The 13779-nt window shown below is 36.1% G+C and overlaps 1 protein-coding gene and 1 long non-coding RNA gene across 2 annotated transcripts in view; one reads left to right on the top strand and one right to left on the bottom strand.

The window, feature by feature from the left end:
- Positions 1-13779, bottom strand: part of LOC138693139 (uncharacterized) — a 399597-nt gene that overhangs the window by 330826 nt on the left and 54992 nt on the right. The gene's annotated exons all lie outside the window — the stretch shown is intronic.
- The window catches only part of LOC138693362 (amine oxidase [flavin-containing] B-like), a 40211-nt gene that overhangs the window by 2455 nt on the left and 23977 nt on the right, over positions 1-13779 (top strand). The window contains exon 2 of the mRNA XM_069817281.1: positions 12935-13185. Coding sequence (XP_069673382.1) covers positions 12935-13185 — 251 coding nt within the window. The remainder of the gene's footprint in view (positions 1-12934; positions 13186-13779) is intronic.

Below are 13779 nucleotides of genomic sequence, written 5' to 3'. Positions count from 1 at the left end.
TTTCTTACACAGGGACATCATTTTATTTTTACTTCAACTTTTAATGTAACTGAGTTTTTGAATGTACTTCACTCCCACCCCTTCTACTAACTAAGTTCCAACTGTCCACACAGAACCAAGGCCGCAATACTGAGTTAGTGATTACAGAACGTTTCAGAAATATGTTCGCGTTTTTCAGTGACGAAAACTTCCAATATTTAATCAGGTACCGTCGTCCGTTTGCCTACGTCGCATCCCGATTTCCCCCACCTGCTTCTATTCACTCCACTGTAAAGACTAGTGGCTGGGCTTTCTTAGCTCTTTTCTGAAAACATTAATTTCTGTTAGGAATTAATTGAACGTCTACGTAATATTATGCAACTGTTTAAAATAACTTAAATAAAAGGGCGTCGTTAAGTAATTAACTATCACGTGATTCCCCCCCCCTTTCTACGATCCTGCGACATAACCACTTGGACGGACAGTAGATAGCATGTCTGAGTAATTTTATCTGTGCAGGTCGGGCAGAAGTGAAGACTGAATTTACAGTACGTAAGGTACTCTTTTATAGAGTAGGTACAGAATTATTTCAACATGAGTTACTAAGTATGAAGGACGAAACTGGTAATTGGAATTAGATGCAATAGTCTATAGTGCGAGAATAGGCACAAAAGAACTGAAGCCTGTATCGAAATGAACGGCCACCATTAAAAAAAAATGCATTTAAATATTATTTAAATAATATTTAAATAAATTGTCAGTTTCTGCAAGAAGTTCCAGCTGAACATCGACTTCATTCGTGATGTTTCCCTTGCCGCTATCAGAGGATCACTTGCCATTTTAAAATACCATCTGTACTTTGTTTCCTAAAAAGGGATACTTTTTCTCGAATGTCTAATCTGTTTGTTTACTATGTTTAGGCCTGTTATATGCATGCTATTATCTTTCCTGTACTTAATTTTCCCTGTTGTTCGTTCCCCTCATTTCTCTTTTGTGGTCTGTTTTTGTTTTCACTCAATATTTTTATTATGCTTTGTCCAATGAGGCAATCCCGTCATTGGGAAAGCTGAAAGAGTGTCTTTCAATGTGTATGTAGGTTGAAATAAAAAGCTTTAAAAATTACAATATTTGTTATAAATACATGAGATTACAGAGTTGAATAGGGTAGCTGTTTGTAGCCCAGTCATCACGACGCAAGTTCTGAAAGCGTTTTAATATCTGAAAAATTCAATAAAGAAGATTTACTAAAAAAAGTGAACTATTACTTGATGATTAGAATGAAATGTAACTTACGGAGAACAATCAGATGAAGGTGAGTGATGCTGTGTAGACGGTTACGTAATGTTAACTGAGTAGGTCGGCATATGAGAAAAAACGACATTACGGTTTAAGTGGAGGGGGATTAATGTTAAAGCAAGGAGGAACTCTATTCGCTAGCCTAAATAACATGTTATTTATGTTAGACAGTTGTTCATCGACTAAGGGAATATTATTAGGCCTATTGAAAAATTTGGCAATGTACAATTCTTCGGCAGCGTTATTAATTTTCCCGTTATTTATCGGTTTTAAAATTTGTAGAACTTCTGTTATTCTCTATTAAGCGAGATGCAAATTTGGATCTATTTCTTCTGTAAGAAAAATCTGCTTTATGTTCAGATATCTAGTTCTATAATTTCTTTTACTCTGACCAAGATATTTATGTGTGCAATTCTTGAAATGCAGCATGTATACTCCTGCACCGACATATTTGTCACATGTATGAATATTATTGGGAATGAAGTTATTGAGTTTGGTACGGGTTTTGAAAATAACCTTTGTGCGAGATCGTGCGTATTTGCTTGCTTTCCGCACAAAACCAATACGCGGTAAGTGTGAAATACCACATTTAGTATTCCCAACGTAACACACATAACAATTTCCCTATTCTTACCGCTTAAGCGTCATATTCATTTTACTGCTTTAGGCTTTTAACATATTATTTTTAAAGACGTTCAATATAGTAATAATTATAAATTGGAAACTTACCACTGTAATTTCACCTAAATTGCACTGTTAATTATCGTTTTTAAATATTTGCAAAAATTAAGTAAACTCTACAACACCACAAAAGTTACTGCATTTGTAATGCAAGTAACATTAAGGAAGCCGTGAAAAAATCAACAAGATTCCAGACTCATCATAGACTGGGGGGGAAAAAAAAGACAGACGTATATCACGGCCTACTGCAGTATAGTAAACACAGAAAACATTTTATAGGAACAATGTTGAAGATAGATATATTTGTTTTCCAAAGTTGCCGTCATTGAACAGAAACCAAGATGGAGATTTCATTGCAACTAATTAGAAATTTCTCTTTGAGGTATGTAATAAACGATCTTCGCACAAAATAATGTACGATACACGAGCGGTATGTTTGTTTTCATGTTCTCGGAAATTAAAAAAGCTCAACTACGTTTCGCTTTTTAAATCTTTTCCTCGAACATGAAAACGTCAACATACCGCCCTTGTAACGCATATTACTATTACATTTTTTTTTAAATTATGTAAATTATAAGAAACATTACTATAAAAAATCATTATAGTCCAATATTTTGATTTTTTGTTGTCTACTATAGAAGCGAGTCTGGTGTCTGAATTTTTGTAGAAGAATTCTATCAATTTTTTATTTCAGGATTGAGGGGTGTCAAACATAAGGATATATTGAATATGTAAAATCATAGAAATTTGTCTTGTTCCTAGAAATTATGTTCAATATAATCAGGTGTCTAACATAAAGAGATGTCCAAATACAGAGGTTTCGCTGTACTCTCAAAACTAGGTAGATAGATGTGGTAATGATCGACTCACAGAACGATCTCGGAACAACCGCCAGGAGAAGATTAGCACAGGACAGGGACAGATGGAGGAAGAAAACTGAGGAGGCTAAGGTCCGACTTTGAGCTGTGATGCCATCGTAGTAGCAGTAGCAGTAGTAGAAAATACTGCGCAACTCACATACGTGGTACAGTCATTAAGTTCTAAGACTTGACGCCTGGAGGGTAGGCTCCCACAAGAATCTGGATGTATCACAAGATGCCGCATAACACGGCGTACATTTAAACAGAACCACATCCTCCCTCAAAATAGTCTCCGTTGGCCGTTATGCACGTTTGCCAACGTTGGTATAGCTGCTGAAAGCACCGTTGAAAGATGTTGGCAGGAAGGTCCCGTATGGCTTCTCTTGTGGCAGTCATGACCTCTTCGGAAGAATGAAATCTACGCCCACGTAGGGTTGCTTTCATGCGAGGAAAGAGAAAAAAATCGCATGGTGCGAGATCAGGTGAGTACGGAGGGTGTGGAAGAACTGTCACCTGTTGTCTTGCAAGTTCCTCTTGGACAAGGACAGAGCGATGTGCAGGGGCGTTATCATGTAGCAACAGCGAATTCTTTGTACGCCATAGCTCAGGTCGCTTACGACGAATTGAATCTCGTAAACGGCCAAGGATCTTTTTGTAGCGGGTTTTGTTCACAGTTGCGCCTTCTGGGATGAATTCCATGCGAACAATTCCATTTGAATAAAAAAACAGTTCAAGCATCACCTTGCCTTTTGACCTGTCTTGTCGCGGTTTTTTCTGTCGTGGTGATAACGGCATTTTCCAGGTGGCGGATTGTCGTTTCAGTTGCGGATCGTAAAGGAAACACCAAGTTTCGTCTCCAGTTATTATCCGGTTGAGAAACGTCGGATCATCATCAGCACTACTGAAGAGGTCACCACAAATCGTCATGCGATCATCACGTTGGTCTTGCGACAGGATTCGTGGCACACTGTGCTGGGTAACACGAAACATGTTCAGGTCATCAGACAGAATTTTATAGCAAGTACCATGGCTGACCCCTACTGTTGCTGCGATATCGTCTACAGATTGGGAGCGGTTAGCACGCACCAACGTTGCAACTTCTTGGATCTTGCGTTCAGTTCGAGTTGTTTGTGGCCGACCAGTACGCACATCATCTTCCAAACTGTCTCTTCCTTGCAAAAAACGTCGGTGCCACCTAAACACAACACTGCGACTCACTGCGTCCTCACCGTAAACTTGCTGCATCATTTGAAACGTTTCGGCAGCAGTTTTGCCTAATTTCTGGCAGAACTTGATGTTTGCCCGTTGTTCAAACTGTGACATCTCGGGTTCCGACGTGCGCATTCAAATCACCGTCACAACAAAGACCGTAGTTCTGCTTACAGTGCATGCACTCAACTGTCTCTTGTTGGGTCGAGAGACTAACTGACAATGTATCATACCATGGCGCCACCTATGCGCTATAGTGCACCACAATGCCACTATGCGCTCAGTATTAGAACTTAATGACTGTACCACGTACTACGACTTGTGTACAACGTTGCAGCCGAAAAGTAGCGGTGCCATACCAGCTGTCCGCATCTGACAAGTGACATGACATGCTGTTTAGTCAACTGTTCGAAGACAGGACCGAACCTCAGAAGCGTTACTACTTATGAGGCAACTAGGGCAGGAGTTAGCAGTTAAAATGTCCATTGCAAAAATATCCACAACACAAATGTCCATAAATTATAATGTTCACCTTGCCATGACGAGAATATGAAATAAATGTCCACAACGAACATGTCCATAAAATATAATGTCCACCTTACCATGACCTCCATATGAAATAAATGTTGAGAACGAACATGTCCATAAACTATAATGTCCACCTTATCATGACCTCCATATCAAATAAATGTCCACAACGAACATGTCCATAAAATATAATGTCCACCTTATCATGACCTCCATATCAAATAAATGTCCACAACGAACATGTCCATAAAATATAATGTCCACCTTATCATGACCTCCATATCAAATAAATGTCCACAACGAACATGTCCATAAACTATAATGTCCACCTTATCATGACCTCCATATCAAATAAATGTCCACAACAAACATGTCCATAAACTATAATGTCCACCTTATCATGACCTCCACATCAACTTAATGTCCACAACGAACATGTCCATAAACTATAATGTCCACCTTATCATGACCTCCATATCAAATAAATGTCCACAACGAACATGTCCATAAACTATAATGTCCACCTTATCATGACCTCCATATCAAATAAATGTCCACAACGAACATGTCCATAAACTATAATGTCCACCTTATCATGACCTCCATATCAAATAAATGTCCACAACGAACATGTCCATAAACTATAATGTCCACCTTATCATGACCTCCATATCAAATAAATGTCCACAACGAACATGTCCATAAACTATAATGTCCACCTTATCATGACCTCCACATCAAATTAATGTCCACAACGAACATGTCCATAAACTATAATGTCCACCTTATCATGACCTTCATATGAAATAAATGTCCACAACGAACATGTCCATAAACTATAATGTCCACCTTATCATGACTTCCATATCAAATAAATGTCCAAAACGAACATGTCCATAAACTATAATGTCCACCTTATCATGACCTCCATATCAAATAAATGTCCACAACGAACATGTCCATAAACTATAATGTCCACCTTATCATGACCTCCATATCAAATAAATGTCCACAACGAACATGTCCATAAACTATAATGTCCACCTTATCATGACCTCCACATCAAATTAATGTCCACAACGAACATGTCCATAAACCATAATGTCCACTTATCATGACCTTCATATGAAATAAATGTCCACAACGAACATGTCCATAAACTATAATGTCCACCTTATCATGACTTCCATATCAAATAAATGTCCAAAACGAACATGTCCATAAACTATAATGTCCACCTTATCATGACCTCCATATCAAATAAATGTCCACAACGGACATGTCCATAAACTATAATGTCCACCTTATCATGACCTCCATATCAAATAAATGTCCAAAACGAACATGTCCATAAACTATAATGTCCACCTTATCATGACCTCCATATCAAATAAATGTCCACAACGGACATGTCCATAAACTATAATGTCCACCTTATCATGACCTCCATATCAAATAAATGTCCACAACGAACATGTCCATAAACTATAATGTCCACCTTATCATGACCTCCATATCAAATAAATGTCCACAACGAACATGTCCATAAACTATAATGTCCACCTTATCATGACCTCCATATCAAATAAATGTCCACATCGAAAATATCTACCAGGATTTAATATCCAGCAGTTATATTTCCAAAATACATAAATACATAAATGTACAGAAAATATACAAGATTACATTCTATTAAAATTTGTTAGTTTTATGGTTCATGAACAAATACCTGTGCATTTTCAGATGGTAAGAAATGGCTCTTAGGTACTGCTACATATTGTTGTTTTCTTTGGGGGCTTTCCATCTCAAATCGACCGAAATAGAGAGAAAATTGACCTTGCAATTTTTAAATACAATGAAACTTTTTCTGTCCGTTGACAACTGTGATACAATGCTCTGTGCAAAGTTCGAGGCATCAGAACTTTATAGTGTTTAAATTAAAAATATTTAAATTTATCGCATTTTCATAAAATTAGCAACTTTTAACTGTTGTGGCTCCGAAACCCTTTCACCCAATCATCAAAATCATGGTTTATTTTGATGCTGAGAAATTGAAGTTTATATTGACATGTAAACAGTTTTTCTTACTTTTTATGGAAATGGAGAAATTTAGATTTTCTTCATTAAGACGCCTTTGCCCATGAAAAAATATTTTTAAAATATATGGTTAGATTCCGCATTGAAAGTACAAATAAACACATATTTTTAGTGGTGCACAGTTGATAATAATAATAATAATAATAATAATAATAATAATAATAATAATAATAATAATAATAATAATAATAATAATAATGATTTATTTTAGCTGGCAGAGTTAAGGCCGTAAGGCCTTCTCTTCCACTCAACCAGCAAAAAGTGTATATACATATGCATGAACTTACAAAGAATCCAACAATTTGATTGAGATGAGAGTTACATGTATACAAAAGTTATTTACAAATTAAACAACAAAATACTATGAACTATTAATTAAACACTGAAATAAACTGTGTAGCAGAATTAAACTAAAATACATAGAATGTTAATATATTTCAAATAATATTAGATAATAGAAAGAGATTATTATGAGACAATTTTGAAAATACAGCACTATCAGGATGATGTCTAAAGAAAAAGTAACAATGTAGTCAGTGATAGTTTAAATCAGTATGATTGGAGTGAAATGCTAATAAGGTTATCTTTTAAGCTGTTTTTAAAGGTGTTTATTGTCTTGCAGCCCCTAATACTTTGTGACAAGGAATTCCATTGACGCGAGGTGGATATTGTAAAAGATGATGAATAACAAGATGTTCTATGAAGAGGTATACTTATCGTGTCACAGAGAAGTGATCTGGTATTTACGTCGTGGTTAGAGTATAGATAAGAGAAACGAGACGAAAGGTAATTTGGTGTTGAAGTGTGCAGAATTCGAAAGAGTAAAGACAAAGAGTGTAAAGTTCTACGTTCTTTAAGTCGGAGCCACGAGAGACTTGCGAAGGACGGTGATATGTGATCATACCGTCGGATGTTGCACACGTATCTGACGCACATATTCTGAGCTCGCTGTAACTTGACTGACAATTCAGAACTTAGGTCACTTAACAAAACGTCACAATAATCGAAGTGCGGCGTTACTAGGGTTTGCACTAGGGTAAGTTTTAGTTGCTGGGGCAAGAAGTTTCTCAAGCGACTCAAACAGTGAATGGAGGAACAGATTTTTTTTATCGTTTCTTTAACTTGAAAATTCCAACTTAGATTATTATCAAAAAAGAAGCCAAGATTTTTTACGACAGATGAATAAGGGATTAGCGTGTTGTTGAGAGTAACAACTGAAAGATTACTGTTATTAAGGGAGTTAACTAAACGCTTATGTCCAATAATTATGGCTTGAGTCTTACTTGGATTAAGTGCGAGTCCGAAATTGGCCGCCCAAGTGGAGACATTGATAAGAAAGTATTGAAAATATCAAATAAAGAAAATAAATAGTGCGCGCGTGAACTAACCAGCTGACTGTAGGTAGTCGAGAAAAACCAAGGCCAGGAGACAAACACGTGATGTGTCGTCTAGCAGTCATGGCTGGGGTAGCTTTATCACAAATTTTCATAAACACAGGAGTAAAATGACGCCCAATGCTCGCTTATCTTCAGCTCTCGGCCAGTGCGTGGGGTACTGTGCCGTTCAAGTCTAGGCGTGTGAAAATAATTTATTTAATGCCCTCGAAACTTATTGCCGAGCCACTAAGCAAACAGTGCCGAATCCCTCTTAATAATGCAAGGTTTTTTTCTCAATATCTTTTACATTTTTACAAATGGGCAAAAAGCCTAAAAGTAAGTAAAATCAGATTATCTGTCTCTCTGTATATAATGAAAATAAGGATTACTTCTTATCATAACCTACTAAATGTCAGCTTCAAAATGAGCTCCCGTTCAATGTTCTGCAGTAAATGGTTCCAGAGTTCTGAGCGCTGAAAGAGGCTTGTTTTTATAAAGTACGCTAAATTTGTCGCTCAATAGTACGAAAACCGTTTGACTTTCGATAGTATATTTTTTAAAATGCAATCTCTTCAGCACCTTGTATAAATAGGAAAAAAATTAGAGTATTAAAAAATGCGAGGTTTTTTGCTGATCGATTTCGTATGGAATAGCTCTTGTACTAACCATACCGTGTAACTATTTATTCAATACGCCTCTATTAACTGGCGCCCTGAGGTTTTGATGACCACCATCGCTTGAATGGTTTAATTTTCATTGTCATTGTGTTCTGATTTAATATTATCCAAAAATAGCCAATAGACGATTTTAATTGAAAGTTTATTAGCTTTAATCAGTAACTTATCGGTTCAAACATGCCAATAAAGATTACAAGATCATTTAGAATATGATGATGACCAATCACAGGAATCATATGATTTAAGGTACTCATGGTGGGCTGAAACAATATGCTGCAATTTGGAATGGAATCCTTCTACGGAATTATTGGTTCTTTGGAATCCCTGCAGAATACTTTGATAATAGTTCCATACTGGTGGTGGAAATCCGTCTACCCCTTGCTCTTCTTCCACTTACAGTACTAGGTACGCTCCATATATCCAGTGAATTGCAACAGTTTTCATGTACTTTGTCATTTAACATGTCAAATGCGTTCTGAATGTCATTTATATTTACGGACATTTCAGTTGTGGATATTTATGTTGTAGATCTTTACTTATGGACATTTCAGTTGTGAATACTTATGTTGTAGACTTTAACTTATGGACATTTCAGTTGTGGAAATTTATGTTCTGTCCTTTTATTTATGGACATTTCAGTTGTGGACTTTTATTTACGTGGGTTTTTTTTAAATGGGCATTTTAACCTGGAACCAGGTCAGGAGATAATGGAGTAGGAAGGCCAGTTCCTTTCCCTTGAATTGCATATATCGCCGATTAGCTACACCTTACACTACAACACGCTAATCCCTTATTCATCTGTCGTAAAAAATCTTTGCTTCTTTTTTGATAATAATCTAAGTTGGAATTTTCAAGTTAAAGAAACGATAAAAAAATCTGTTCGTCCATTCACTGTTTGAGTCGCTTGAGAAACTTCTTACTCCAGCAACTAAAACTTACCCTAGTACAGACCCTAGTAATGCCGCACTTCGATTATTGTGACGTTTTGTTAAGTGACCTAAGTTCTGAACTGTCAGTCAAGTTACAGCGAGCTCAGAATATGTGCGTCAGATACGTGTGCAACATCCGACGATATGATCACATATCACCGTCCTTCGCAAGTCTTTCGTGGCTCCGACTTAAAGAACGCAGAACGTTACACTATTTGTCTTTACTCTTTCGAATTCTACACACCTCAACACCAAATTACCTTTCGTCTCGCTTCTCTTATCTATACTCTATCCACGACGTAAACACCAGATCACTTAACTGTGGCACGCTAAGTATACCTCTTCATAGAACATCTTGTTATTCATAATCTTTTACACTATCCACCTCGCGTCAATGGAATTCCTTGTCACAAAGTATTAGGGGCTGCAAGACAATAAACACCTTTAAAAACAGCTTAAAAGATAACCTTATTAGCATTTCACTCCAATCATACTGATTTAAACTGTCACTGACTACATTGTTACTTCATTCTTTAGACATCATCCTGATAGTGCTGTATTTTCAAAATTGTCTCATAATAATCTCTTTCTATTATCTAATATTATTTGAAATATACTTATATTAACATTCTATGTATTTTAGCTTAATTCTGCTACATAGTTTGTATTTCAGTGTTTAATTAATAGTTCATAGTGTTTTGTTGTTTAATTCGTAAATAACTCTTGAATACATGTAACTATCATCTAAATCAAATTGTTGAATTCTTTGTAAGTTCATGCATATGTATTTATACTTTTTGCTGGTTGAGTGGAAGAGAAGGCCTTACGGCCTTAACTCTGCCACCTAAAATAAATCATTATTATTATTATTATTATTATTATTATTATTATTATTATTATTATTATTACACTAATCAGACTTCAGATGCATATAAACAATTGTTGTTCTTCCTATGACACACATTGTCAAGTGAGATGTACTGTCTGATAATAACTTAGATGTAGGTCTAAGTATCAGCCAGAACCTCAATCAGAAGATTCACTTTTATGAATATTAAAATTAAGCGTAAAAATGAAGTGTGAAAGATTATTGTAACATTGACGTATACATGTCGTTGAGAGCACTTTGATACAGTGAAATTTCAAGTTCAAATTTTACATCAAAGATTGTTGTAATACTTACTTACTTACTTACTTACTGGCTTTTAAGGAACCCGGAGGTTCATTGCCGCCCTCACATAAGCTCGCCATTGGTCCCTATCCTGAGCAAGATTAATCCAGTCCCTATCATCAAATCCCACCTCCATCAAATCCATTTAATATTATCTTTCCACCTACGTCTCGGCCTCCCCAAAGGTCTTTTTCCCTCTGGCCTCCTAACTAACATAACTAACATTCTATATGCATTTCTGGATTCGCCCATACGTGCTACATACCCTGCTCATCTCAAACGTCTGGATTTAATGCTCTTAATTATGTCAAGTGAAGAATACAATGCCTGCAGTTCCGCGTTGTGTAACTTTCTCCATTCTCCTGTAACTTCATCCCTCTTAGCCCCAGATATTTTTCTAAGAACCTTATTCTCAAACACCCTTAATCTCTGTTCCTCTCTCTAAGTGAGACTCCAAGTTTCACAACCATACAGAACAACCAGTAATATAACTGTTTTATACATTCTAACTTTCAGGTTTTTTGACAGCAGACTAGATGACGAAAGCTTCTCAACCGAATAACACGCATTTTCCCATAAATTATTTATTCTGAGTTTAATTTCCTCCCGAGTGTCATTTATATTTGTTATTGTTGTTCCAAGATATTTGAATTTTTCCATCTCTTCGAAGTTATAAATCTTCAATTTTTATGTTTCCATTTCGTACAATATTCTGGTCACAAGACATAATCATATACCTAGTCTTTTCGGGATTTACTTCCAAACCAATCGGTTTACTTGCTTCAAGTAAAATTTCCGTGTTTTCCCTAATCGTTTGTGGATTTTCTCCTAACTTATTCACGTCATCCACATAGACAAGAAGCTGATGTAACCCGTTCAATTCCAAACCCTCTCTGTTATCCTGAACTTTCCTAATGGCATATTCTAGAGCGAAGTTAAAAAGTAAAAGTGATAGTACAGCTCCTTGCTTTAGCCCGCAGTGAATTGGAAAAGCATCAGACAGAAACCGGCTTATACGGACTCTGTTGTAAGTTTCACTGAGACACATTTTAATTAATTGTACTAGTTTCTTGGGAATACCAACTTCAAAAAGAATATTACATAAAACCTTCTCTCTTGATACGGAAACGTTAACAATTTAAAATACAATGTAAATTTATAATCGCATAATTTGCATTAAAGATAAGTCACATGACTGAATAACATTCTCTTTGAATTTATTACTTGACTTATTCGAACTTTTCAAAACTGAACTCAAAATTTAGCTTCTTGCTAGGTACAGTATAGCTATAACGTATGGCCGTCATGAAAATATTTCAAACCGATCTCGCTTCCGAGTGATATAAGGGGTTGTTGGACAATTGCTTCATTTAGGTCAAAATTACATAAATTCTTACTTAACAGATGAATTGCTGGTTAATATTTGTTACTTATGATGAAACTAACATCTGTCCATTCTTATTATTATTATCTTTAATTTCTCTAAATAGATTTACAAAACCTCTAATGGCAATTACATTAATATTCTCATTATAGAAATAGAAATATATATATATTCTCCCTGTAACATAGTCCTAGTAAGCTTATATTAAATTAATTTTCATGATTTTACTAGCTATCTCAAATATTAAATTAATTATAATTCATTGAATTAAATTAGCTCATAAATTAAGTTACTACTTTACCTTATAGATTTATCTAAATTTAAATAAATGTGTAGTGAAGATTATTGCTGGAGAACCTTTTAAGTGTAGTGAAAATATTTGTAATTTAAATTTATGTATTGTATTGATTAAGGCTGGTTGAGTGGAAGAGAAGGCCTTATGGCCTTAACTCTGCCAGCGAAAATAAAACATTATTATTATTATTATTATTATTATTATTATTATTATTATTTTTTTTTTTTTTTCTTGGTTTTTGGGGAGGTCGAGATGTAGATGGGAGGATAATATTAAAATGGATTAGAGGGAGGTGGGATATGATGATAAAGACTGGATTAATCTTGCATAGAATAGGGACCGATAGCTGGCTTATGTGAGGGTGGCAATGAATATCCTGGTTCGTTAAAAGTAATAAGTAAGTACCTAATTAAGCACGAGTATTCATTCTAATAATATAACATTTATTACAGGTCTCAGTGCTGCGAAACTGCTCCACGAGCTCGGAGTGGATGTGGTAGTGTTGGAAGCAAATGATCGAGTGGGTGGTCGGACTTTGACAGTAACGCCATCAGCACAGGCAGGAGAGCCACCATTCGGTTGGATTGATTTTGGAGCTTCCTATGTTGGACCCTCACAGAATCATGTGCTACGGCTGTGTAAACAATTGGACTGCGAAATGCATTTCTGCCGTGACAACAATGATTTTTTATATTACTGCGAGGTAATATGAACACAGCAATTCGAAATGTGAAATGGAAGGTCTTGTTTGAAGTTATGTAAAATGAAAACGGTGAATAACAACCCCTAATATGATACAGTAGAACCTCTATTATCCGTGGTAATGAAGGGGATGGACTGAACGGTTGATAAAAAAATCGGATAATTTGTACCATGAAAAAATTGTAATATCCTCTATGGTCTTGTATTTAACTCGCTAAGTGGTGAATCATAAGTTCACTAATTTAAGTCTGGTTGTCAACGACGGGTTTTTAAGGGGCAAGGAAGCCCTTTGTAATGACTAGGGAACGGAATTTGGAGTAGTAAACACTACTGGGTGTTCAGTTCAAAATGTGTCTTGGCTCGCTGCATGCCGTCATGTGGCTAGCTGATGAGCCTAGAGAATTCAATCTTCCTACACTTCCGCAGCTCAGGTGTATAATCTAAGAGGCAGAGAAGTTGGCTAGCAAGTACGGCGTTCATTCTGAAGAGTACGTGCCGATACGTACGGTAACGCCGGTAGTGGCAGGAATGTGAACTGTTTGGAAATACGTACTGTCGAGATATGGGGAGAGGGTTAAGACGATTACTTACGTAT

This window comes from Periplaneta americana, chromosome 17 (assembly GCF_040183065.1).
Source record: "Periplaneta americana isolate PAMFEO1 chromosome 17, P.americana_PAMFEO1_priV1, whole genome shotgun sequence".
Lineage (NCBI taxonomy): Eukaryota > Metazoa > Arthropoda > Insecta > Blattodea > Blattidae > Periplaneta > Periplaneta americana.
The sequence above is the reverse complement of the archived record's forward strand: the minus strand, read 5'-3'. Positions and strand labels throughout refer to the sequence as shown.